General features: G+C 59.4%; 2 protein-coding genes across 7 annotated transcripts; one reads left to right on the forward strand and one right to left on the reverse strand.

The window, feature by feature from the left end:
* Positions 1 to 500: 500 nt before the first annotated feature.
* On the forward strand, positions 501 to 10,517 carry Zfp41 (ZFP41 zinc finger protein). 2 transcript variants are annotated; one of them, XM_042699989.1, is made up of 4 exons: positions 501 to 1,848; positions 2,806 to 2,916; positions 8,447 to 8,514; positions 9,079 to 10,517. In XM_042699989.1, the coding sequence occupies exon 1, from the start codon at positions 689 to 691 to the stop codon at positions 1,280 to 1,282; it is 594 nt and encodes a 197-aa protein (XP_042555923.1). In that variant the 5' UTR covers positions 501 to 688; the 3' UTR covers positions 1,283 to 1,848; positions 2,806 to 2,916; positions 8,447 to 8,514; positions 9,079 to 10,517. The 2 variants fall into 2 exon arrangements, with proteins under 2 accessions (XP_042555923.1, XP_042555922.1); XM_042699988.1 differs by lacking the exon at positions 8,447 to 8,514.
* Positions 10,518 to 13,310: 2,793 nt separating this feature from the next.
* On the reverse strand, positions 13,311 to 23,924 carry Top1mt (DNA topoisomerase I mitochondrial). Of its 5 annotated transcripts, none has more exons than XM_042699987.1 (14): positions 23,864 to 23,924; positions 23,026 to 23,138; positions 22,820 to 22,941; positions 21,423 to 21,545; positions 20,841 to 21,028; positions 19,529 to 19,670; positions 19,119 to 19,262; positions 18,709 to 18,891; positions 18,066 to 18,134; positions 17,516 to 17,630; positions 16,314 to 16,441; positions 15,917 to 16,011; positions 14,804 to 14,944; positions 13,311 to 14,474 (listed from the first exon to the last, which is right to left on the reverse strand). In XM_042699987.1, the coding sequence occupies exons 3-14, from the start codon at positions 22,883 to 22,885 to the stop codon at positions 14,372 to 14,374; spliced, it is 1,497 nt and encodes a 498-aa protein (XP_042555921.1). In that variant the 5' UTR covers positions 22,886 to 22,941; positions 23,026 to 23,138; positions 23,864 to 23,924; the 3' UTR covers positions 13,311 to 14,371. The 5 variants fall into 5 exon arrangements, with proteins under 5 accessions (XP_042555921.1, XP_042555920.1, XP_042555918.1 ...); XM_042699986.1 differs by having other exon boundaries at positions 13,311 to 14,495; XM_042699984.1 differs by lacking the exon at positions 23,864 to 23,924 and adding an exon at positions 23,272 to 23,557 and having other exon boundaries at positions 13,311 to 14,495; positions 22,820 to 22,937.
* Between the last annotated feature and the right edge of the window lie 2,378 nt (positions 23,925 to 26,302).

Raw genomic sequence — 26,302 nt, forward strand, 5'->3', positions numbered from 1 at the left:
AGGGGAGACACCCGGGGCAGGGCTGGGGCTGTCCAATGCGTGCCAGAATGAGACGGAGTCTTTGGCAGGGGGTGGTAGGATTTGCTGGCTGTGGGGAACGTGAGGGATTTCCCCAAGTTTCCCCCAGCTCAGAACTAAGCTGTGGGCAATACCGGTATACTCCATACTCCAGAACTTGCCAACCAGTCCCAGTGGAGGCCGATGGAGCAGAGGTCAGGAAGAGCAGAGAAAGGCCCTGTTGGGAGAATCCAGGAAGGGGTGACATTGGTGAAGACACACTACTCATAACCCGACTTAGGGAACTGTAATCTCTGTACAACTGCAAAGAAAGAAAGGAGGGAGGGAGGGAGGAGAACACAGCACACAAGAAGAGGAACTTCTGGCCAGCTGCTGAGTGACTGGAAACGGGTCGGGTCAGATGAATTGGGCTGTCCGGGTGGGAACGCGTGGAAGGGGGAGTGTAATCTGACACTCACGGTTGGTCTTCTGCAGCTCGGGAGGATGTTTGTGATCTGGGCTCACCGTCTGCCTTCCACAGCCCAGGAGGATGTGGCTCGTCACGTTGGTGCAGAGGTCCAGTGGCACAGGGCAAGTTGTTTCTGAGGAACTGAAGCACAGAGGGTGCAGAAGTTGCCGGCTCTGAACCCTCAACCCCTCCCTGGCCTCCGGAGACTTTCTCGGAGCAGGGATGGAAAAGCCCGCAGGCCGGAAGAAGACACAGGCCCCCAAAGAGGAGGCAGGTGTGCCGAAGGCCACTGCGAAAGGAGAGAGTGCTTCTAGGGGGAAAAGGTCCAAAAAGAGAGCAGCAGCGAGCCGGAAGCGGGGCAAGGAGGCGGTCCTGAGCCCCGAGGACGAGGCGCATCTCTTCGACGCCTTTGACGCCTCATTTAAAGATGACTTTGAGGGCGTCCCTGTGTTCGTTCCTTTTCAGAGGAAGAAGCCCTATGAGTGCGGCGAGTGCGGGCGCGTCTTTAAACACAAGACAGATCACATCCGCCACCAACGCGTGCACACCGGGGAGAAGCCCTTCAAGTGCGAGTCATGCGGGAAGGCCTTCCGCCACAGCTCCGATGTCACCAAGCACCAGCGGGTGCACACCGGCGAGAAGCCCTTCAAGTGCAGCCAGTGCGGGAAGGCCTTCAACTGCGGCTCCAACCTCCTGAAACACCAGAAGACGCACACGGGCGAGAAGCCCTACGAGTGCGAGGTGTGTGGGAAAGCCTTCGCCTACAGCTCCTGTCTCATCCGCCACCGCAGACGCCACCCGAGGAAGAAGCACTGAGCACACCATGCCACGGGCCCAGCTGCACGCGAGGCCCCAGAGCCTCTGCCATCAGACCCAGGAGCCCACGCCACCGCAGGGCAACCTCCAGCCACAGCCCTGTTCCGCGCTGCTCCAAGCCTCCAGGCTTGGCTGCAGGAACACTAACAGCTCTCTGGGGGACAGACTTGGACACAGAGCTCCCAGCAGAAGAGGCTCTACTGGCCAGGTCCATGCCTCCCCTTCTGAGGAATCCCCGAGCAGCCTGGCAGGAGCCAGGGCCTGAGCAGGGCAGGGGCCCTCTGGGGACAAGACCCCCTCTCTCCCACAGCTGGCCTCAGTGACACGATGTAGCTTCCGTCTTTGTGGACTGACGCAGGAGTTCCCCAGGTCAGCCCTGTCCTGGAAACCAGGCCACACTGTGTGCCCTGTGTCCAGCCAGTGCTCCCCAGGGCAGGGCATTCTTGCTGACCTCTCCCTGTGCAGGTATCCTCGGGGGCCCGCCGCAGCTGGCTGGCCTCGCACCGTCCGAGGGGAGAAGCCTTGTGACCCAGCAGTGGAGAGCTGCTGGGGCGGTGCAGAGGCAGGTGAGAGACACGTGTGTCAGGTACACTCAGGATGGGGCCGCGCTTTGCTGGGATGTTTGAAGCCTGAATGAAACTGTCCGCCAGATGGCAGGGCAGGATCGGTGCCTTGTGCCCTGCAGCCTCCTGGCCCTGGCTTCATGCTGGTAGCCTGCCCTCAAATACTTACTGAGTATTAAAAAAAGTGATAGCAAGAGGCACGTGTGTGCTGAGTGAGCCGCAGGCAGAGTCTGCAAAGGCCACAGTATTCCTGGCTGTGCCCTGTGATCAGCTCGGCGGTTGCCCCGCCTCCTATATGCCAGCAGTTAAAGTCCTGGCCTGGAGGTTGCCAGGAGCCCTGGAATAGACTTGAGCTGCGGCGTGGCAGGAAGCCTCTGAGAGTGCGGGCTTGAACACGCAGGTCTGTGATGGTGCCAGCACCCACACGCCCTCGGGGTGCCCACACTGGGTTTGGTTTGAGTTACTCTGGGATTGTAATCACTCTTTCCCCTGGGGGGCCTTGCTGTCGTCTAGGGCACAGCGTTCTGTTAACTAGGAAGGGGCAGCCCCAGCCGCTGAGGCTGCTTCCCGTGTAGGTATCAGTGAGGATGCGAGCACTGGGCCCTGCCGGAGAGCCACACAGACACCCAGGCCCATAGAACAAAGAAAGGCTTATTGCCAGCAAGACCCTCCTCACGTGGGAGAAGAAGCCCAGTGAGTGTCTGAGCTGACCTTCGTAACCTGAGGGGCTTGGAGGCTGGGACTTCATCATGGCGGGTGAGGATTGTGGCAGCTGCCCAAGTAGTAGATAAGGGGCTGCAGCTGCCCAGACAGAAGGTCCTGTTACCTTGTAACTGCCCCAATGGAGAGTCATCTCAAGGTAAAGGGGGAGGAGGCTGATTACTTACAGCGCCACATGGGCCTGGTGCTGTCTGGGAACGGAGCCTATTGGACCCACAGTGACAACTTCTCCACCCTTAGGACCCCAGCTGCTGAGGGCCATGCTGCCGCACGCCTGCCCCCAGCTTGGGCTGCGTGGACACCAGAGGCAGTGCCAGATAGCAGGGCTGCACCTCTGCCAGCAGCAGGAAGGTATGTTCTTCCTTCTGTTTTGTTTTTGTTTGCTTGGGTTTGGCTTTGTTTTAGGGGTTTTGGGGTGTTTGGTTTGGTTTTGTGGTACTACCGATAAAGCTCAGGGCCTCAGGTTATCTTAGCAGAGTTCCACAAAACTACAGGCCCAGCCCTGGGTTCTTAGGCTTTTAGGCTTGCAGATTCTCCTGCAGAGATATATCTTTTTTTTTTTTTTTTGGTCAGTCATGGGGCTTGAACTCGGCCTGGGCACTGTCCCTCAGCTCTTCAGCTCAAGGCGAGTGCTCTACTGCTTGAGCCACAGTGCCACTTTTGGTTTTCTGGTGGTTTGTTGGAGATGAGTCTCACGGACTTCCTGCTGGGGCTGGCTTTGAACCCTGATCCTCAGATCTCAGCCTCCTGAGTAGCTAGGATTACAGGCGTGAGCCACCAATGCCCCGCATATTTTGTTTCTTTTGTGCTGGTACTAGGTCTTGAACTCAGAGTTAGACACTGTCCCTTAGCTGGTGCTCTGCCACTTGAACCACAGATCTACTTCTAGCATTTTGCTGATTAAATGGAGATAAGAGTCTTGTGGATTTAACTGCCTAGGCAGGCTTCAAACCGCAATCCTCAGATCTCAGCCTCCTGAGTAGCTAGGATTACAAGTGTGAGCCAGTAGCGCCCAGCAGAGAAGAGACATGGTTTAACAGGATATCCTTGCTTCCTGGGGAGGAAGCAGGTGATAGAGAGGACAGGCCTTCAGAGCTGGAAGACACATTGCTGACTGCCTTAGGCCTCAGTTTCCTACTGGCAGTGCTTGACCCCACTAGATTGCTGAGAACCTGAGATTCCTGGGTGGGTGAAGGTAAAGTATGCTGCAGGCTAATGCCGTGGTTTCACAGTACGACCTTGTGCTATGTCAGCGTCCGAGTGCGACCAGATGGTCCTGCTCATACTGCAGGGCGCTGTCACCCAACACCCTGGACACTACTCCCAGCAAAAACCAGCACGGGAAACAGTTTAAGAAGTACATACTGCTGGGCGCTGGTGGCTCACGCCTGTAATCCTAGCTACTCAGGCGGCTGAGATCTGAGAATCACAGTTCAAAGCCATCCCAGGCAGGAAAGTCTGTGTTACTCTTATCTCCAATAAACCACTAGAAAACCAGAAGTGGTGCTGTGGCTCAAGTGGTAGAGCGCTCGCCTTGAGCTGAAGAGTACAAGGACAGCGCCCAAGCCCAGAGTTCAGGCCCCACGACTGACCAAAAAAAAAGTAGTAGTACATACTTCATGGAAAAAAAGATGCCCAAGCAGACTGAGTCTAGTCTGCATCCTCTTTACCTGTCCTTTGGCACTAGCAGATGGGTTGAATACCCATTGTACTGAGGTCTCCATCATGATGCCCAAACACCAAGGATAGACCTATCTTTTGGGGGGGTTTGAGCTCATGACTTCCTGCTTGCTCAGCTTGTTTGTTCAGTTGGCACTCCCACTTGAACCATACCTCCAGACCAGCTTTTTTTGCTAGTTATTTGGGAGATGGAATCTCACTGTTTTGTCTTCCCAGGTGACTTTAAAACTCAATCCTCAGGGCTGGGGGTTTAGCCAAGCGGAAGGGCGCCCGCCTGGCATGCGCAAGGCCCTGGGTTCGGTCCTCAGCCCTGGAAAAAAATAAAAAATAAAACTAAAATAAAACTCAATCCTCAGATCTGAGCCTCCAGAATAGCTAGGGTTACAGGCACGAACCACTGCCACCTGGCTTTAAGAACAGTTTATAAAAAGGTCCCATTATTTTAGGAACAGAAATGTACAATATATGTAGATATTTTTTAATTTTCCTCATAGACATTAAGTGTCTGCATAGTGAGGAAAGTGTGTCACATCACTGATTAAAAAGTCCTCGGTTATACAGATGTCCTTCACAGATAACAGAATCGCTGCACATCTTCAAATCCCACTGAAGTCTCGTGGATCATAAACTCACCCACTGCCGGGCAGTGTATAAGGTGAGAAACTTGGTAAACCAATGAGCTCCTAGGAAACACCAGTAGAATGCGAACCATAGGCAGCAGTGTGGTGGTAGAACAGCCTGGGGCTGATGCTGGGAGCCCTGCTCTCTCCTGAGGTTTTCTTGGCCTCTCCTTCCCACTGCACCTTTCCTGTAAAGGACGAGGCTCAGGCAGGAAGCTCATCAAGGCGGTTTCCAGGCCTCATGCCCCCACCCAGGCCATACTGGGGAGGAGGCCCAGATTTACCCCAACCCTGAGCTCCCACACTGCCTCCAGGGCCTGTTTCTCACGAGACAACAAACTTCCCCATTTGCCTGCTTTGGAGAAAAGGTGCTGGCTCTCTCTGAGAGTTGAGAACTAGCCTTGTTGATGACTGTTACCTCCTTATTGACTGTTACCTCCTTGTTGACTGTTACTTCCTTATTGACTGTTACCTCCTTGTTGATGACTGTTACCTACTTATTGACTGTTACCTCCTTATTGACTGTTACCTCCTTCTTGATGACTGTTACCTCCTTGTTGACTGTTATCTCCTCATTGACTGTTACATCCTTGTTGATGACTGTTACCTCCTTATTGACTGTTACCTCCTTGTTGATGACTGTTACCTCCTTGTTGACTGTTACCTCCTTGTTGATGACTGTTACCTCCTTGTTGATGACTGTTACCTCCTTGTTGACTGTTACCTCCTTGTTGACTGTTACCTCCTTGTTGATGACTGTTACCTCCTTGTTCATGACTGTTACCTCCTTGTTGATGACTGTTACCTCCTTGTTGATTGTTACCTCCTTGTTGTTGACTGTTACCTCCTTGTTGACGACTGTTACCTCCTTGTTGACAACTGTTACCTCCTTGTTGACGACTGTTACCTCCTTGTTGATGACTGTTACCTCCTTGTTGACGACTGTTACCTCCTTGTTGATGACTGTTACCTCCTTGTTGACTGTTATCTCCTCGTTGACTGTTACCTCCTCGTTGACTGTTACCTCCTTGTTGACGACTGTTACCTCCTTGTTGATGACTGTTACCTCCTTGTTGATGACTGTTACCTCCTTGTTGATGACTGTTACCTCCTTGTTGACTGTTACCTCCTTGTTGACGACTGTTACCTCCTTGTTGACTGTTACCTCCTTGTTGACTGTTACCTCCTTGTTGACGACTGTTACCTCCTTGTTGTTGACTGTTACCTCCTTGTTGATGACTGTTACCTCCTTGTTGACTGTTACCTCCTTGTTGACTGTTACCTCCTTGTTGACGACTGTTACCTCCTTGTTGACGACTGTTACCTCCTTGTTGATGACTGTTACCTCCTTGTTGATGACTGTTACCTCCTTGTTGACGACTGTTACCTCCTTGTTGACTGTTACCTCCTGTTGCCAGTCCTCTTCCTGCTCAGAGGAATTCACATTCAGAAAAATGACCAGATCACAGACAATTGCTAAATAGCTCTTCTTTCTGTTAGAAAGGCTATTCTTCACCAGATCACAAAGGAAAACAATCGTGATTTTAATCATATTAAAATGTGGGTAGCCACCAGGTGCCCGTGGCCCACACCTGTAATCCTAGCTATTCAGGAGACTGAGCTCTGAGGATCACAGTTTGAAGCCAGACCAGGTAGGAAAGTCCAAACGACATTTATCTCCAATTAACCACCAGAAAACTGAAAGTGGAGCTATGGCTCAAGGTGGTAAAGCATTAGCCTTGAGAAAAATCACCAACTAAGAAACCCTCAGAGACAGTGCCCAAACCCTGAGTTCAAACCCCATGACTAATGACAATAACAACAAAAATGTGGATAGCCAAGCTGGGTGCTTGTGTCTTTTACTAGAATCCTAACTAATCGGGAGATTGAGATCTGAGATCTCCCTTTGAAGCCACCCAGAGCAAATAACTCCCAAGAGATCATTATTTCCAATTAACCAGTAAAAAGCTGAAAATGGAGTCATGGCCCAAGTGGTAGAGTACCAGCCATGAGCTTTTTAGAAAAAGCCCAGCCAGAGCATGAGGCCCTGAGTTGAATGAAGCCCCAGGAATGGCACACACATACACATATACACGCGCGCACACATGCACAGACACACACAGATGGTCAGTAGGAGATGATGCTACAACCCAGAGCTGGCTGTGTCAGTATTGCATGCTTTGGGGTCATGAAATTGCTTCACCTAACTTGTAGATAAGAAGCTGCAGACCCCAGACCTTCTGGCAGCTGTAAAGGCCATGGACGTAATAATTCTGGCAGTAGAGTGTCCGCAGATAGGGGTGACTCCAGCTCCAGGCCTGGCCTCCTAGAAGGTCTCAGAGATGGCAGAGGCACACGTGGGAGGAGAGAGCCCTATCCCTACTCAAGTTACCAATTGGAGACTTTCATCATTGTGTCCAGATACTTACCCAGTAGCCAGCTACTGTAGCAAGTGGCTATCATTCCCAATCTACAGACTCTGAAGACTCCAAACAGAAAGATGAGCCAAAGTCAGGCATTTTACACATTAAAGTGTGAATGGCTTATAAGTATATGGAAAGATGCTTAATCTCCATTATTGAGTCAATAGAAAAAAGATGAGGTATAAGCTGGGCACTGGTGGCTCACACTGTAATCCTAGCCATTCAGGAGGCTGAGATCTTAGGCTGCCTGTTTAAAGCCAACCTCGGGCAGGAAAGGCCATGAGACTTATCTCCAATTAAGCACCGAAAAGCCAGAAGTGAACTATCAGCATCCAGGGCCTCAGTTTAAGCCTCAGTACCAGTACCAAAAAAAAAAAAGGTACAAGCCAGGTGCCAGTGCCAGTGCCTCATGCCTGTAATCCTACCTACTCAGGCAGCAGAGATATGAGGACTGCAGTTCTGAGCCAGCCTGGACAGAAAAGTCCCAGACACTACTTCAAGTTAACTAGCAAAATGCTATACTGGAGGTGTGGTTCAAGTGATAGGATGGCAGCTGTGAACAGAAAAGCAAAAAGAGAGCAAAAGCCCTGAGTTCAAACCCAGTACCATCACTAAAAAATGAGCCCGGCAGGGGCTGGGAAGGTGGCTCAGTGTTAGAGCGCATGCCTTGCATGCCAGAGGCCCTGGGTTCGATTCCTCAGCACTACATAAGAAAAAAGAAAAAAGCCGGAAGTGGTGCTGTGGCTCAAGTGGTAGAGTGCTAGCCTTGAGCTGAAGAGCTGAGGGACAGTGCCCAGGCCCAGAGTTCAGGCCCCATGACCGGACCCAAAAAAAAAAAAAAAAATGAGCCAGGCACCAGTGGCTCACACCTATAATTTTAGCTACTCAGGAGGCTGAGATCTTAGAATCAAGGTTCAAAGCCAGCCCAGGCAGGAAAGTCCATAAGACTATCTCCAACTAACCACCAGAAAACCGGAAGTGGTGCTGTGGTTCAAAGTGGTAGAGCGCTAGCCTTGAGCTAAAGAGCTCAGGGACAGCACCCAGGCCCAGAGTTCAAGTTCTACAACCAACAAAAAATAAAAGTAAGTGAATAAAAATGAGATGCAACTTTTTATCGAAGAATGTGGTGAAATGTGCACATCTAATCATTCTATGCAGGGAGGAGCCTCAGACCCGTGTCCACACTGTTCCAGGGTCTTGTGGTGAACGCCCTCTGCAAGTTGAAGGTTTGCATTCCCTACTGCACCACACACTTCACCCCAGAGAAACGTGTGCATCCACCCAGGGGCCCTTAGGGTGCAGCGTGCTGCTGTGTCAGAGGGCTGGAGGGGCGTGTCCGTCCGCCACAGTGAGCCCCAGCCTGTGCAGAGGGGAGACAGCACATGGGACAGCCCACTGAGCAGAAAGCCTGAGTTAAGTTCAAACCTAGCAGAACTGGGCATAACTGAGTTGGGCTGTGTCCCTCGTGCCGTGCAGGACGGGTTGGCAGTGTCAGATCTGCTGCTTCACCCAGTCAACGAGGCTGCACCACCCCAAGGTTTCAGAAGTAGCAAGTGCACCCCCCACACGCACGCTCGTGCATGCGTGTGTGCGTGCGCGCTCTCACAGCAACCAAATCTGGGCCCACTGTGGGGGTCCACAGCTGAGGCCCCAGCCCTGCCCTCAGGCCTTCAGCCAGGCTCACCAGCAGGACCAGCTGCACGTGAGCCGGCCTAGCTGCTTATCCCAGCCAAGAAACAGGAGTAACGACGCTTCCTCGGTTACTCAAGGCTGTTTCTCATCATTTCCAGGCTGCTAACGCAGATCACGCCAACAGAAGCCTTTGAGGAGAAAGGAGCTCCACATGGACACAGAGCCCAGTGGGGCCAGCCCAGCTGGGGCTCTTGTACCCCTAGAGAGTGGCAGAGAGGCCTTGCCCAGAGCTGCTTTGCACAGGAGAACCACGCTGCTGCAGGTGATCTGTTTCCATCCTCGAGTGCCAAGAGGACCCTATTGGGCAGCTTCTCAAAGTGGCCATCAGTCCTCCCTGTCAGCTGCTACCCACTGGAGAGGCCCCTGCCCTGACTGCCTCATCAAGGCCTTCAGTGGACCACCTGGGTGTTCAGAACCTTCTGGACATCTGAGCAGCATCCCAGGGGAAAATCTGAGACCCCCCCAAGCATCAGCGTTCTCATAGCAGGAAAGTATTCAGCAAAAGCCAGGGCCTTGGGAGTACAAGGTGTCGAGGTACTGCCCTCCCCCACCACCGTGTCCAGCATCACTGCCCACCGGGGCCTCGACCTACAGGAAGACAACCACGAGGCTGCAGCCAGGCCTCAACGCCGACCACAGACGTGGTCGTGCATGTCCAGTGAGCACTCTGGGCTGTGCCCTCTCTGTCCCCACACTGGGTGGGATGTGGAGGCCCAGCAGGACTGGGAAGGACCTGGGCTGGGCCCCTCTCTTCTGTGCAGGGGCAGGTGGGGCTGACTGGCTGGCCTGTTCCACCCCCATTTCTGACAAGCTGTGGCGTCAGACTGTGCCTGGACTTCATTCCTAGCAACTTGGGCCTGCCCCAGTTTGGGCACCAACAGGTAGTAGTTGCTGAGCGAGGAGCTGAGCCGGTAGACGCTGCAGAGGAAGGTGAGAGGCGGTGTTCAGGGCGGGCCAGGCTCCAGGCTGTGCCACACTTGGCTGCAGGCCAGTACGCAGCTCCACGCCTCTGCCTTTGGCCTCCAGAGCTTGGAATTTGCGTTCTGGTTCCTCCTCAGAGCCCTGCAGACAAAACTCGCGAGACTCCTGGCATGAGGTTGCTGCCCTGCAGCCTGCAGGGTCCTGGCACCTTTCCACACTGTACCTCAGCCACACAGACGAGCTGGTGTCTCAGTGCCCATGCTGCTTCCATGTGTTTGGCTCCTGGGGCAGGGACACCTAGCGTGTCCAAATGCCCAGGCCATGCTTCCTGCCCTTGTGCCAAATAGCAGTGACTGCTGTGTCCTGTGCACCCCCAAATCAGCCACAACCTTGGCTTCGTGTTGTGACAGATACTGTCTTGTCCAGTGTTTCTTGTTGTAGCCTCAGCTCCTTACACACTGTGCGCACTGGGGTGGGCCTTGTGTTTTCTGCTCATGTGCTTACTGCCCCTGACAGCCTCTCTAGTCTCCATACTGCCTTCCAGCCTCCCCACAGTTCCATTGCTGTACACCGCCTTTCCCACCGACTGAGGAGATATATTTTCTCATAAACATCTCTTTCCAGCGTGGGCTGTGTTCCTCTGAGCCCCCTGTGGTTTGGGGTCACGCGATTTCCCCAAGTTGGACACTGACTCACTCCGCAGGGAACTGTGGGTATATCTCGGGTCCCCAGTCCCAGGAGCAGGGTCCCAGCAGCACATGGACTGCTCTGTGTCATTCGGATCCTCCCGTTAAACAAGTTCAGAAGAGCCAGCATGTCAGAAATAATAGCTGCGGGGCACACCAGGGACCCCACTCAGTGACACACGTGTGCACATGTGCATGCGCACGCACACGCAAGGTACTTGGAGTGTAGCTCAAGCTGCTTGGGGAACTTAGGTTCAGGTGATTATGGGGGCTGTAGGTGCTGTGTGCCCATGCCGCCCAGGGGCAGGCAGGAGCAGATCAGGCTGTGTAATGTGCCAAGTGGGCAAACTGCTCTAATGTTCTAATCTTAAATCCAGTGGAAGCTTTTTCCACACTACCAAGAAGCCAAGCCACGGGCCTGGGTCACTCTAAGTCCACTAAGTCAGGGAGGTAACCAGGCCCAACCCCTTGTCAGTAATGCACTCCTCAGTCCCAGGGCCCTTCCTGCCACCCTGCACCTCCCTAATGGGGGTCTCCTGTAATCACACAATCCCTTCTCCACCCCTGTGAGCAGCCAGGCTGAGGATCGAGCACAGTGCCCCCGAGGTGGAGGGTTCTGCAGCTGATAGGGGGCAGCCACAGACAGCTCCACTGACCCCCAGCTTCCTGGGTCCTGATGGCCAACTCAGACCCCTCCTTTTTCCCTGTGAGCAGCATTTATGTGCCAGTGCTGAGGCTAGAATTCAAGGCCTCATGCATGCTTGGCTTTTTTGCTCAAGGCTAGTGCTCCACCACTTGAACCACACCTTCATACCTAGCTTTTTGCTGATTAGTTGGAGATAAGGGTCTCACAGATTTGTCTGCCCAGATTTGTTAGCCTCTCAGGCAGCTAGGATTTGTAAATTATATTAAATAGGTAGATTTCATTAGGTAGCCAATGAAGAGAACACCACGCACTATTCAGGCAGGAAAAGAAGTTTATTTACCAAACTGCTGCCCCCTCCAAGCATGGAGGGAAACATGGCTAAAAAGGAAGGGGGGGGGGACTCACTCCTGGGCCAGGACTTACCTAGGTCAGGGACAGGAAAAGGTGTGGCCACACTGGATCTGAATGTGACCTCAGGATCTAGGACCCTCCTAGGGTCAGATGGGAGGCATGTGACCAGAGGTGGCCCAGCATGTGACCTAGCAGAGAAGATGACTGCTTCCAGGTCTGCCAGGTACCTAGGTAACAGATACTGGGTGGAGACTTAGCCAAGAGGGAGGGAGGTGTCCCTGTGCAGACCTTACAGGATTCAAATGAGTTCCTGGCTGGCATGAGTAGTAAGAGCCAGCTCAGGCCAGCATGTGGACGGAGCGCCAGGCTTCGAGGGCGTGCACAGCAGCCCCAAGGCGGGGGCACCGGGTCAGATGCGCGGGCCTCCGCACGGGTACCAGGGGACAGGCCTGCACCCCGCTCTCCTGCACAAACTGGGGCCTGGGTGGAGCTCTGCATGGGGCGGCCGGTCTGGCCAGGGCCTCCCGTGTCCAGCCGGGTCTGCGCCAGCCTGGCTCCCGCTCGGCCTGGGCCACACACCCAGCCCCGAAGCCATGCTGGCCACAGCCTCCGGGAGTCGGGGCCTGAGGCCGTAGTGTGAGCGAGCTCGGGGCTGACAGCCTGAGGACGCAGAGCCCAGGCAGGGTTCCCGGAAGGGGGACAGGGCGGCGCGGGGCCGAGACTGTCCCGCTGGCCACCGAGGCAAGGTCCTCCAGTCCTCCAGCGTCCAGAGGGGCCCGGAAGCACATGCGGCGGGAGGGCACTTCCGGCCGGGCTCCTCCCGTGCTCACAGTGTGCGCAGACGATGCCCCCTCCAACGCCAGCGCCGGGCCCTGCCTGGGGCAGCCCCCCTCCGCCAGCCGCGGTGCTGCCCTGCCCCCCCCTGCCCTGGGAACCCCAGATGGCCCAGCACCCCCAGCTCAGAGCCGGAGAAGAGGGAGATGCTGGGCTCCATCCAACCTAGGAAACGAACAGCCGGGTCCTCCGAACGAGGAAGGAAGAGGGGTCCCATAATGGCCCCCATGAGTGCGATGAGTGTCTCCCTCACTGTAAGGTCGCTCGGCCCCCGGTGAGGGCACTGGCCAGTGCGCGCCGCCCTCCAGCCCCCAAACACCGGCTTTATTTGCGGGGTTCTCCCTACAGCCCACTGGGCCCAAACCCTCTACCCTCTACCCCGCCAACCCTCCATCCTCAAGCAGGAGCGTGGTCCTCCCAGCCTGGTCCGAGAGGCTGCTGCGACCTGGGTTGGGCCTCTGGGCCTGCGCGCCTGGCTTAGGAAGTTCATTCCTCCAGTGGGGACACACCCCCTCCCCCCAGAGTGGCCTGGGTTCCATCAGGAGGCGGCGGCCTCACACCGGAGGGCTGCTCCGTCATACGCCCCTCTGCAGCTCTGACCAGCTTTCTTCATAGCAGGTTGCTTAGCTTTCAGGTCTGCCAAACAGTGCCAGGGAGCAGGCCTCAGGAAGCTGCTCTGAGCACCACGCCCAGCCTTGCCCTCCCTATCTATACCTGGGCCTACTGCCCTGCCATGGCCACCACAGGCCAGTCCTCCCACATCCTCCCTCCTCCCGTGGGAGCGCCTAGAGGCACCAGAGGGCTCCTCAGGCTGGTGTGCCCACTGGGTGGGCCGGTGCCCCGTGCCACCCCCTGCTGGAGCTCCCGGCCTCAGGAAAGAGTGCAGGTAACGTGTAGCATCTGACATCTTTATTTAGGTGGCCACATGGTCCACCCTGGTATCAAAGACCGTTGGTGCTCAGCTCCAAGCCCTGGGGGACGCCGGGCAGTTCTCAGTACTGGCTACCTAAGCAAGGCCTCCTATGTACCCCAAAAATGCTCTGCTGAGGGGTTTGGGTGCAGGTAAGGCAGGCTGCCCTGTCCAAGCCCAAAAAAGAAGCTGGCACTGGGACACGCTCCCGGGCGGTCGCCTCCGTCGTGTGCCTCGCGCGTCTCGGCCAGTGCTTCCCAGGCTCCGGGTCAGCGGCGTCGGCCTTCTGTCCCCAAGGGGACAGGTGAAGGCCGGAGCTCAGCGCACTCCTAGTCACCGGAGACGCCCCCTCAGACCATCCCTCACCCGTGCCATGGTCCTGGGTGTTGGGAGGATGCAGGGGTGGGGGACTGGACAGGACATCGGCACCCACCGCGCGGCTGCTCGGTCACCACCAGAGTGCTGGCGCCTTCTCGGACGCACATGCCTTCTTGCGTCTGAGGCCATCCGTGTCTGGCTGTGCAGCTGTCCTCAGACTAGCCCCCGAGGCCTGCAGCAAGCGGCGGGCCAGGCTGAGGCTACAGGAAGGCACTTGAAAAGCAGGAGGCTGCTACAGAGTAGCAAGGCCTTAAGCCAGCAGTCACTCGGTCCAGCATCCCGGGACCGCAGCAAGTGTGGCAGGGCCTTCATCCACTACTCCGGGCTTTGGGCACCTGAGGACTCAACATGGCGAGAGCCTCTACACGTGTGCCAAGTGCAGCAAGACCTTCAGCCAGGATCACAGAGGCTGCACGGTCACAGCAGGCGCGGCCCACGCGCAAGCTTCCATCGGATCCCGAGCCTGGCGGCCGTGCGGGGCTGCAGCTAGAGAAGACTCCTGGCGGGGAGGCAGACCTGCAGCCGCCCTGCGCCCACGGCCGGTTCAGCTGCGAGTGTGCTGGGCACTGGCTAGGATGGGCCAGGGTCCGGCTCTGCATCATGCACCCGCACAACGCATCTGCCTGCCCAGCCTCCGGCGCTGCTTCAGTAGTGACAGAGCTCGCTTAGAACTGGAAGTGCTCATCCCCCTCCTCCAGGGCCCAGGCGAACCTTTCCCGCTGCGCCCTGCTGTAGACCTTCTCCACAGGCACCCCGAACCTCCTACACCTGCGGGACATCAGCCACATCCTGCGTGAAGGCCAAAGCCAGGAAAGAGAGCAGCCCCTGTGCAGGGGACCAGAGACCCCGAGCACCCACCAGCACACCAACCCCGCTGGCACTGAGGCCACAGCCTGGGCATCCTCAGGCCCCCACTCCCAGTGGGTACTGGGTGACCCCATGTCCCCAGCTCTGCCCGCCCCACCCCAAACCATCCTAAAGCTCAGGGAAGGGAAGACACGGGCCTCCGCACCCAGGACAGCACGTCCTTGGGCCCAAACCAGGTCCTCTTGGAAAAGCCAGACCACACCAGGCACTGTGGCCTGAGGCCCACGCACCAGGCAATGCTGATCCGGGGGTCCAGGTAGTTGAGCTTGGACGTGCCCAGCGCCACCTGCTTGTTCTCGTCCTTAGCCGTGGCCTGGGCCCGCGCCTGCGCCAGCTGTCTGCTCAGCCGCTGCAGCCGCTGCTGCAACAACCTGGCGGAAGACAGGAGGCCCAAGACCTGCACCGACCTCCCCGCCCGGCCACAGCTGCCCCGGGCAGAGGCAGGAGGCCACAGATCAAAGCCCAGCAGTCCTGACCAGCAGCCACATCAGACGCACAGCACAGCTGCCTGCACCCTCGGGGCTGCAGGGTGGGAGGGGCGGCTGCAGGGAGGGGGCACTGGGGATGCAGCAGACCAGGACAGAGTGGGGCCAGGGCCTGTGGCCGAGGGCCTGAGGACATGCTCAGCCCTCTTTCTACTAAGTGCAGCAGCGCAGGTTCCTTCCTGCTTTTTAATGCAAAGCTGCATCCTGTAAACAGGTACTCCTTTAACCCTTTGCCTCTGCCAAGCCACCCTGCCGACAGCCACATCAGCCTGGGACCCAGGCCGGGGTCCTGTGCAGAGACACCTGCAGGGGCTTTGCTCATATGAGCCTCGGCTCCAGGGCTGACACGAACCAACACCAGGACCTGAGACCAACATCAGACTTATGCCCACTTGCAGGGAGACAGAGCACCGGAGACACACAGGGTACTTCTCGGCACCCACACTGGAGCCGGAGCTGACCGCCTACTGTGATCCACCCGCCCAGCGCCTCCTCCACACCCACAGGTCACAGTCCACAGCGGAAGAACTGCGAGAACCCGGACAGACCTGTACCAAGCGAACCTGCTCTAAAGATTCAACCACAGCCCGATGGACGTGGGCTTGCTTTCCCAAGAATAGACAATGGTGGCCACACCTCTGGTGATGAGGAGGTGCCAGAAAACCATGCCACACACAGGGAGCAGCCCGCGGGAGGCCAGGGCTGCCCGGGGTTCCCCACCGTTTCTGTCCACAGTAGGAACAGCTTGTGCCCTTAAGAGCCACAGAACGATAGCCGGAAACAAAAACACTGCAAAGGAAGGCTGACCCCCCACCCCCAACGCTGGGGCTCCAGGGTCAAGGCGCTGCCCCCACGCACCTCCTGCACTTGCTGTCCCCTCCGGTCCTGGGGTCCGCCATGGCCCTCTGCAGCTCCTCCTGGGCCTCAGCCACCTGGGCCTCCTTTGCCTCGATCTGAGAAGAAACGGGTCAAGGCAGGGCCTCTCCTGTACCACCCAGACCCGCCCTGAGGGACAGCCTCCACGGGTCCTCACCAGACCTGCCCTGCAAACACTCCACCCCTTTCTGCATCCTGGCCACCTGCGCAGGGAGGGGTTGGCTACACCTGAGCTGCCCCCCCAGGCAGCTCTGATTCCTGGGAGCACCTCTGCCCCCTTCCAGGCCCCCCCACTGTCCCCTTCCAGGCCCCCCCACTGCCCCCTTCCAGGCCCCCCTGCCCCAGGGGGCGGGCGAGAGGTGCAGTGTAGCCTCCACACCTTCCTGCGGAGCGCCTGCATGGAATTTTCAAAGCTCCTGGGAGTGGCGCGCTGGTGGTTGCAGAGGACGGCCACCGCCCGGTTCGCCCGGCTGTAGGCCAGGACCTTGTCGGCCTGGCTGTCTGTAGCTGAGAGACAGCAACCGTCAGTCGCCCTGTCTGTCCACCTGGCCTGCGTTTTGTCTGAGCTGCACCGGCCTGGCCCATCTTTCTGACAGTCACAGGCCAGGACTCTGGCAGTGGTGGGCACCCGGTAGAGCCCATTGCCAGCGGGGCACGGGGGGGAGCTAGCGGAGCCGGGGGTGGGGGCAGAGGGCAGGCGGGGCAGCAGTGAGGGCCCCGGGGGGTCTGGGGACCCTAACACAAGCCCCTCATCACCACCCAGACCCCAGGGCCCGGCCTCACTGCTGACATCCTCCCACACATGCCACCAGGAAATGGGCTGGGGACATCCAAGTCCCTCCGGAGACACACACCGCAGGCGGACGCCCAGCAGGGCACCCCAGACCCCAGCAGCCGCACCCCACCAGCTGCATGGCAGTGTGGGGAAGCGGGCTCCTCTGCCCCCATCTTTCCTCCGGCTGTGGGGTCCCTGGCCCCCCAAGGGCCTTGTCAGGAGCCCTCGGACGCTGATCGGACCCAACCCTGCGACCAGCCTGGGCTCACAGCACACTGGCCTGGGCCAGCCGTCCACCCGCGGCACGCCTGCACCCCACGCCCCAGGGCCCATGCCACCTGAGGACAGGCTGCCCGGGAGCGGGGGCTGGGGAATGGCTTTGCTGTGCCAGGTGAAGGGAAAGGGCACATTCTGGAAACTTCTTTGCCCCACTGCACTTCTAAATTAGGGAGGAAAAAGAAGTCAGGGCGCCGCTGGCAGGGGGGAGGGGCAGAGGCCCATCAGGACCCTCCAAGAGCCAAGGAGTGGAGAGGGACCAGCCTGCAGGAGGCAGGGTGGAATCTGCTGAGGGCCCTAAGAGTGCGGGAAGAGGGGAATGGGCAGCTCACACCCTGGACCGCCCTGCCGGGCCAGTGCCTCCAGCAGAACTTGGCCACAGGCCTTCAAGCATCCTTCCACCACCCAGATGGCCAGGCACCCAGCTCCAGCTCCACGCATGCCCAGTCCAGGCCTTGCGTCTCAGTGACTCCCAGGGACCAGCCTGGCCTGTCATCGGGATGCCCATGCCCATGGTGGGCTCTGCTCACCGCGGGTCAGCACCCGCAGCTGCTCCTGCAGCGTGACAGAGGCGTTGTACGTCCGGAACACCTTCGCCGTCAGCCCGTGCATCAAATGCTGCAGGTACTTGTTCAGACTGGAGGTCTGGGGACAGAAGACACAGGGGATCATCAACAGGGTTCCTTGGGGATAGTTCCCCAGGCCACTCCTGGCCTGGGGGCAGGGAGGGGACAGGCAGAGCGAGAAACCTGCTTATGTCAAGAGCACGGCTCCTCCCCCCCAAGGGGCTCTGTCCAGCGCAACTGCACCAAAAACGCAGGCAGCCGGGTGGCGCCGGCGCTTACACCTGCAATCCTAGCTACGCTGGAGGCTGAGATCTGAGGATCACCGTTCAATGCCACCCAAAGCAAGAAAGACTCTTAGCTCCAACTAAACAACAAAAAGCTGGGAGTGGAGCTGCAGCCCAAGTGGTAAGAGTGCTAGGCTTGAGTGAAGAAGTTCAGAGACAGTATCCAAGCCCTGAGTTCAAGACCCACTACTGGCACACAGACACACACACACACACACACACAGTCTTACGGTCAATCTGTCGAAGAGGCTGTCCCTGGGCTTCTTGTTCTTCATGAACAGCTGCAGGTTCCTGAACACCTGAGACACAGGAGAGATTAACCTGCAGCCACAAGAAGATGCCTGAAGCTGAAGTCACTGAGGAGGGACAGGTCTCCTGGAGACAGGAAAAGACACAGACCAGGCCCAGAAAGAGCTGTGTGCCTCAGCCGCCAGGCCCAGAAAGAGCTGTGTGCCTCAGCCGCCAGGCCCACACCCGAGCCCGTGGCCCTGCCATCTTTCCCACCCCGCCTGGCCCCGCTGATGCATCCAGGGGCCGTGTGCTCCAGGCTGGAGCGTGGCTCCTGAGCCCCACGGACCCGCTGTGCAGCCTGCCCCAGCCAACCTCTGCCACCAACTCCGTCCGTCTGAGCCCTGCCTGTGACCAGGCGAGCCACACGAGATCCATCAGGGCTGTGCCGGGTTCCCTCCACCCGTCCCTCCCGGGAGCACGCACCGTCCTCCCCACCAGCCCAAACCCCGGGCAAGCACAGCTGCGTGGCCCTCCTCCACTTTGACCCATGACTTCCCAAGACGGCTCTTACTTGGCTCTTCCCTCCCAACTGAGACTGCACTGAACACCCACGTGTTCGAGGTCACGGGGCAGGGCGCTCACCGGCTCCTCCACTGACACGAGCTGATGGTAGCGGACAGAGTCCTTTCCCAGGAAATCCAGCTCCACCACGCGCTCGCGGCCGGCAGCCCACGCATGCAGCCGCACGTGCTCCACGCGGAGGGAGCAGCAGCCCACCGTGTCCGCCGTCTTGTCCTCCTTCTCGTGTCCTGCTCGAAGTGCCAGCTGGGCAGGAAGAGCCATCAGAGCAGTGGCACACACATGCACACATGCACACACGTGTACACACATGCACGGGAAGAACCATCCAAGTGGTGGCACACACATGCACTCACATGCACTCACACACCTACACAGGAAGAACCATCACACACATGCATGTATGCACTCACACGCACGTGTGCACACACACACACACTGCAGAAACCCCCAGTGGTTCAGTACACCCCCACCTTGTCGATGAAATACAGGGCCACTGCCCACTGCCTTGTCTTCACCTCTGGGGATTCCCAGGCGGCCCGGTACTGAGCGCGGATCTCATCCACAAGCCCCCCAAGGCGGCGCGCGACCTCATATTTTTGTCGGTCCTTTTCCCCCTAAGCCAAAGGAAGAAGGAGGGAACTCTCGTCCCTGGCAGCCGCACCAGTGGGCAGCCACACAGCAGAGTCCAGGCACAGGAGATGGACAGTGACAAGGACGGACGGCCCGGGCTTCCGTGGCAGACGTGCTGCGGCTGGGCCCGGGCCCTGAGCCTGGCTGGGCCATGTGGGAGGCGGCGCCCTCCGCCGGCCTCTCTGGAAAGCATGACCCAGGGGCGCTGCAGGCTCGTGGAGCGGGGCTTCCGGAAGGCCCCCAGCCTCACCTTCAGCTTGGAGCTGGGGTTCAGAGCGATGTACTTGGTGCGGTTCTGCACATTCTCCGTCCACGCCGCCAGCCACGTCACTGTGGTGTCTGAGCACACCTCTCTCCACTGGTGGCCCACTGGGGGCCCGGGGACGGCGTCCCTGCAGGACAGCGGCAAGTAGTACATGCAGAGTGAGCATCTGTACACTTCCCCTCGCCGTGGCCGTGGCCTGTGGCAGGGCTCCGTGTGGCCTGCCTGGCCTCAGGGCAAGTACCCCACTGCTCAGAAAAATCTCCACAGGTATACACACACACACTTGCGAGCACACACACACAAGCGTACGTGCACACACACACATACACACACAAGCGTACATGCACACGTGACCAGCAGCGACACAGCATCACCACCAGCTCTGCAGGGAGCTCTGCGGCTTCAGCTCCACCACTGCCCACACCAACCCTGACCCGGAGCTGTGGGGCCGGCATCTGGGAGCGGGTTTGCACAGCCTTAAGTAACAGCAGGCCAGCACCCCCAAAGCACGGTGCACTGAACACACAGGGAGCCCCTGGAGGAAGGGCCCCACAGCCAGCAAAATGACACAAGTTTCTTTTTCTTTTTTGTGGGGGTCTGGGTTTAAACTCAGGACCAAGTTACTCTCCTTTAGCTTTTTTGCTCAAGGCTGGTGCTCTACCAATCGAACCACAACTCTACTTGTTTGGTTTTCTCCCTGGTTAATTGGAGATAAAGGTCTCATAGACTCTGCCGGGACTGTCTTCTAGCCTCGAGTTGAGATCTCAGTCTCTCGGGATCCCAGGCATGAGCCACCGGCACCAAGAACTTTTTTTAACTTTTTTTTTTTGCCTTTTCTTTTCTGGTACTGGGGATGGAACCTAGAATGTTGCATTGGTAGGCAAGCTCTTTGCCACTGAGCTACATCCCAGTCTCCAACTCAAGAATTCTGATGGGAGCTGGGCACTGGTGGCTCACACCTGTAATCCTACATACTCAAGAGACTGAGATCTGAAGATCGTGATTTGAAGCCAGCCAGGGCAGGAAAATCCATGAGACTCTTACCTCCACTTAACTACCAGGAAATTGGAAGTTGCGCTGTGGCTCAAGTGGTAGAGCTCTGAGCCTTAAGCTGAAGAGCTGCGGGCAGCGCCGGGCCCCAATGAGTGTAACCGGCGCCACGCCCGGGCTGGTGCTGACGGGCACAGCACTGGCCCCAGAGCCCCATGGTGCTGAGATGCAGGGGACGGGGTGCAAGAGCAAAAGAGAAGAGCAAGATGAGGTGACCAAGGTCCAGCCTGGCCCGCGGTGCCCCTACCTGCTACAGTTGATGACCACGTCCTCGGGCAGGACCCTCCTCTTCACCATGCCCATCTTGGGGTGCTCACCACGGCCGCAGAACAACCCAGGAGGCTCCATCTTGAAATTGCCAATTTTCTCCCTGTGGCCATCAAGAATACAGTAGCCAAACTCCTGCTGAAGCTTTGCTGCCTCTTCTTTTAGTTTCTGGTTTAAGAAAACAGTATGGAGATCAGTATGAGAAGGTCAGCTAGATCATTCAGCCCTGGCTCTCAAGGAGGCTGGGGGCAAGGGGCCCTCCCTCCTCACCCCCCACCCCCCCAGCCTCTGCTACGCATCCCATCAGAGGGAACATGGTGACACTCAAGGGAGTGAGTCCCTCACAGCCCTGAAAGGGTCAGTAAACCAGGAAGCGCCCGACACCCCCACACCTCTGCCTCAGACCCCTCGCCCGCCCACTTCTTTCGGATGTACTCCAAGAAAATGGAACTGCATCTGATCGCATTTAAAGGTGTGAAGATGGAGTGCAGTTCGGGGGCCTGCCAGAGGTCCTCAGGCCTCAGGCTGGGTGGAGGGCAGCTTTGCGTGCCAGGTACCCCACCTGCTTCTCCTCCTTGGGCAGGGCTTTCCGGGCTGCAGCCTTGTCCACGAAGTGTCTGTGGATCTCCGTGAAGTCACACTTGTCCAGGTGCGTGATGAGCAGCCGCTCCTCCAGGGTCATCTCCTGGGCCGGAGACGTGCTCTCAGCCTCTCCCGCGCACACTCACCCCGCAGGCACCCCACGGGGCCACTGCCCAGGCACCTCACAGCATCCAGGAGCAGGAGGCGGTCAGGCGACCGGGCCTCCAGCAGCTGTGGGAGCAGGGCCCGGTGGACGGGGCACTGGCACAGGCCACACGCACATGACCTCTGCTGGGAGCAGCTCCCCCAGGGGCCGCCCGCAATGCAGGTGTACACACGGCACACACCACTACCAGGATTGGGGTGCACGCGGCACAGCCCGGATTTCAGGACTGACGCATGGTCTCTGAGCCTGGCTCCTGCAGGAAGCAACCCAGACCTGCGGCATTCCAAATGCCACTTCCAAGAGGGTGCCCGGTCCTGCCCTTCCTCAGAACCCAACCCCCACCCTACGCCTCCTCAGGTGAGGCTCCAGCACACACACCAGACGCACAGGACCGCACAACAGAGCCCCCACAGCCTGAGAACCCGTATCCCCACTCCCACTGCAAACCCACTGGCAGAGCACCAACCCTCCGACAGCGAACCCAACCTCCTGGCACTAATCAAGTCTGCGCCCCTTCTTCCTGACCAGAGGGGTCAGGGTGGGTGAGGTAGGGAGGCTAACAGCGCAGAAAGGCTCAGGCCCAGGCCCTGAGATTAAGCCCCAGGACTGGCAAAAAAAAAAAAAAAAGTATGAAAAAGCAGATAGGCCATGTGCACACAATCAGACGGCATTACGGTCTCTGAGGAGGGACAGTCATGGTGCAAGCCCTGGAACAGGTGCCAGACGGAACAGCGCACGGCTGGACTCAGGAGGAAGGGAGCCGAGGAGAGGCGCAGAGCAACGGAGAGGAAGGGCAAACAAGGCCAGGCCTGACTCTCACTGTGCATGCATGAAGTTGGAACTGGGACACTTTAGGAGACAGGTGGGGTTCAGATCGGCGGGCAGGGGAAGAACGGAATGGACCACAATGCACTGCACACGTACACGGACATGTTAATTGAAGATACTAAAAAAATGCCTCTGGCCTCCTCCAACATTCCTCCTCAAGAGCTGGCCTGTCCTGGACGTGCTGTGGGAGGTGAGAGGTCACAAGAGACACGGCTCTGCTCCCTCTGCCCGTCCTGGCACAGCCCATGCTGCACACACTCATGGCCGCTGCGGGCTGGAAAGGTGCAGGGATGGCAGCTGGCTGGGCACCACCGCCTCACGTCGCACCAGCCGGCCTGGGGCAGCCGCGCCCACACCCGCCCCTCCCCCCCCCCCCCACCTACCTTTCTCCAGTCCTTGAAGAAGTTACTTCGGAAAACTTCCTTTGTTGTATATTCATGATGCAACATCTTCCCATAGAAAGTGGCCACCTCCTCGGCTGCCAAGCTCAGCGGCACAGGCCTTCCTGCGGGCATCCGGACGCACGCGGCTGAGGCATCCCCAGGGCCGCGGCGCCGGGAGGCGGCACCCAGAGCACACCCTCTCTCACCATCGTAGAAGAGGCGCACTCCGTCAGGAAGCGGCTCGTAGGCAGGGGCGAAGAGCGGGCCTCGGTGCTCCAGCTGCCTCCACTTCGCTCTGCTCTGGCTCTTCTCTTCCCACCTGGAAAGACACGGGTGGAGCACTGTGCTGCACAGCACAGCCACCGGCCAGGCCTGGGATCAGCCTCGTCCACGCTCCGCCTCGCCCAGGGCAGGGACGGAGCCCAGGCATGCACCTGCCCACACCGCCCTACCTGGCACAGGTGCTGCTGAGACAGCCTGGGAGATCTCAGCACAGACAGGAGGGGGCGGGGGCAGGGTTCAGAGACTCCACAGACCCCACAGCGCCCCTCAGTCTGGCTATTCCTGACAGCGGAGCCTTGGAGGTGGGAGTTGAGGGGAGAAGGGCAGGGCCAGCGCAGATGGGTCACCTGCTGGCCTAGGGGAGCAGGGGAGTGGGGGAGGCCAGGGCAGGGAAGCGCTGGGGTGCGCAGGCAACTCCCGCACAGCGAGCCCCCGCTGTCGCCTCCCTACCGGGCTGTCTCCCGACCTCTCTAGGGGCGCCGGGCGGCGGGGCGCACGTCCCCGGCCTCGGTGCCCGGGAGCGGGGCAGCCGCGAGCCGCGGGCCCGCGCCGGAGGCCGTGGCGTCAGCTCCGACCCGGGATCCGGGAACTCGGATCCACAGCGGCTCCCCACCGAGGCCCAGCGAGGCCACCGGCGCGGGCGGCCTCCCGGCCCGGGCGCGGCCCGGTGGCCCCGGGACCCGGCTCCGGGATCGGCTCCAGCGGGCACTGACCCCGAGGCCAGCGCGCTCCAGAGACTCCAACCCCGCTCGCCCGCCTTACCCCGCCCTGCTGGACTTGGGGGCGCCGCGGGAGGCCGGGCGGCGGGGGGCCCCCAGCAGCCGCGCGCGCGCCGCCCTCCCGACACGCAGCAGCGCCTCCGCGTGCATCCGCTCGCTCCGCGCACCCAACGCGGAGAGCTGGGACGCGCGGCCGCGCCGCGGAGCCCCGGATCAAGCCACTTCCGGCCACAGGCCCCGCCCCTCCATAGGGCCCAGCCGCGATACGTCCATGGCCCCGCCCCCAACTGAGCCCCGCCCACCTCGGGGCTCGCCCCGCGGAGCCCAAAGACCAGGCCCCGCCCTACATCAGGCTCCGCCCTACACCAGGCCCCGCCCTACATCAGGCTCCGCCCTACACCAGGCTCCGCCCCCCGCGGAGCCCAAAGACCAGGCCCCGCCCTACATCAGGCTCCGCCCTCCATCAGGCTCCGCCCCCGCGGAGCCCAATGCTCAGGCCCCGCCCCGCCCCGGCCCGCGCCTGCCGGCTCCCAGGCCCCGGCCGCCCCGGCCGCCCCGGCCGCCCCGGCCGCCCCGGCCGCCCCGGCCGCCCCGGCCGCCCCGGCCGCCCCGGCCCCCCCCGGCCGCCCCGGCCCCCCCGGCCGCCCCGCCAGCCCCCCCGGCCGCCCCGCCAGCCCCGCCCCGCCCCGCCCCGCCAGCCCCGCCCCGCCCCGCCAGCCCCGCCCCGCCCCGCCCCGCCAGCCCCGCCCCGCCCCGCCCCGCCCCGCCAGCCCCGCCAGCCCCGCCCCGCCCCGCCCCGCCAGCCCCGCCCCGCCCCGCCAGCCCCGCCCGCCCCGGCCGCCTCGCCCCGCCCCGCCCCGCCCGCCCCGCCCCGGCCGCCCCGCCCCGCCCCGCCCCGGCCGCCCCGCCCCGCCCCGCCAGCCCCGCCCCACCCCGCCAGCCCCGGCCGCCTCGCCCCGCCCCGGCCGCCTCGCCCCGCCCCGGCCGCCCCGCCCCGCCCCGCCTCGCCCCGCCGGCCCCGCCCCGCCCCGGCCGCCCCGCCCTGCCCCGCCCCACCCGCCCCGCCCCGCCCGCCACGCCCCACCCGCCCCGCCATGCCCCGCCCCGGCCGCCCCGCCCCGCCTCGCCCCGCCGGCCCCGCCCCGCCCCGGCCGCCCCGCCCCGCCCCGCCCGCCCCGCCCCGCCCCGCCAGCCCCGCCCCGCCCTGCCAGCCCCGCCCCGCCCCGCCCCGGCCGCCCCGCCCCGCCCCGCCAGCCCCGCCCCACCCCGCCAGCCCCGGCCGCCTCGCCCCGCCCCGGCCGCCCCGCCCCGCCCCGCCCCGCCCCGGCCGCCCCGCCTCACCCCGAGCCCAGGCCTGCCCCACCCACATCCCACAGCGGCTGGTGGCGGCGGTGGGCAAGGGACGGCCAGCGGTCAGCCCCCGCTGTGGCCCGAGGGCCGGTCCAGCCAGACCACATCTCTGTCTGCAGATGATAGCACCCAGTACTTAGAAAATCCCAAAGAGTTACAAAATAAACAACTTGTAGAACCAGGCACCGGTGGTTCACACCTGTCATCCCAGCTACTCAGGAGGCTGAGATCTGAGGATCTCGGTTCAAAGCCAGCCTGGGTAGGAAAGTCCATGAGACTCATCTCCAATAAACCACCAGAAAACCAGAAGTGGCAAAAGAGTACAGAGACAGGGCCCAGGCCCCCAAGTTCAAGCCAAAATGACAAAACAAACAAACAAAGACTAATAGAGCAGGGACCTAGAGCCAGTGGCTCATGCCTGTTATCCTAGCTCAGGAGGCTGAGAGCTGAGGATCCAGATTCAAAGTCAGAGTGGGCAGGAAAGGCAATGAGAGTCTTATCTCCAATAAACCCCTCAGAAAACCAGAAGTGGTGCTGTGGTTTAAGTGGTAGAGCACTCACCTTGAGCTGAAGAGCTCAGGGACAGTGCCCAGAGACCAACAACAACAACAAAAAAAAAGAAAATTCAAGATGCAGGGTACCAGATCAAAGTACAATCACCAGTTTTGGATTTCTAGACCCACTATATACAATGAAAAAATAAAATTAAAAAAAAATTCACATTTCCAACATAAAAAAATTACGGAGGCAGGGGTTTGGGAATGTGGCTTAGTGGTACAGTGCTTGCCTTGCATGCACGAAGCCCTGGGTTCCTCAGTACAACATAAAAAAAGCCAGAAGTGGCACTGTGGCTCAAGTGGTCAAGTGCTAGCCTTGAGCAAAAAAAGCTCAGGGACAGAGCCCAGGCCCTGAGTTCAAGCCCCAGGACTGGCAAAAAAAAAAAAAAATTACCAGGGGGTAGAACACTTGCCTAGCATGCTCGATGCCCTGGGTTTGATATCTAACATTGCAAAAAGTCAAATAAAAAAAATTTACCAATAAACTTAGCCAACCACACAATTTAACTCAAGCTCAGGTGCCATGTTGGATTTTTCTTTTTAGGCTTCAAACTTTCAGAAAGAGTTTAAGGCAA

This window comes from Dipodomys spectabilis, unplaced genomic scaffold (assembly GCF_019054845.1).
Source record: "Dipodomys spectabilis isolate Male_0828 unplaced genomic scaffold, ASM1905484v1 ptg000264l, whole genome shotgun sequence".
Classification (NCBI taxonomy): domain Eukaryota; kingdom Metazoa; phylum Chordata; class Mammalia; order Rodentia; family Heteromyidae; genus Dipodomys; species Dipodomys spectabilis.

What these genes read in the sequence shown, in the direction of transcription:
- Top1mt (XM_042699986.1), bottom strand. Translation starts at nt 22,885, where the DNA reads ATGTTGCATCATGAATATACAACAAAGGAAGTTTTCCGAAGTAACTTC. An exon ending in GCCTCTTCGACAGATTGACC is followed by an intron (nt 17,631 to 18,065) that starts GTAAGACTGTGT and finishes TTCTGTCCCCAG; the next exon opens with ACCTCCAGTCTGAACAAGTA. An exon ending in CCCCGGATCAGCATTGCCTG is followed by an intron (nt 14,496 to 14,803) that starts GTGCGTGGGCCT and finishes GCCTTCACGCAG; the next exon opens with GATGTGGCTGATGTCCCGCA.
- Zfp41 (XM_042699989.1), top strand. Translation starts at nt 689, where the DNA reads ATGGAAAAGCCCGCAGGCCGGAAGAAGACACAGGCCCCCAAAGAGGAG.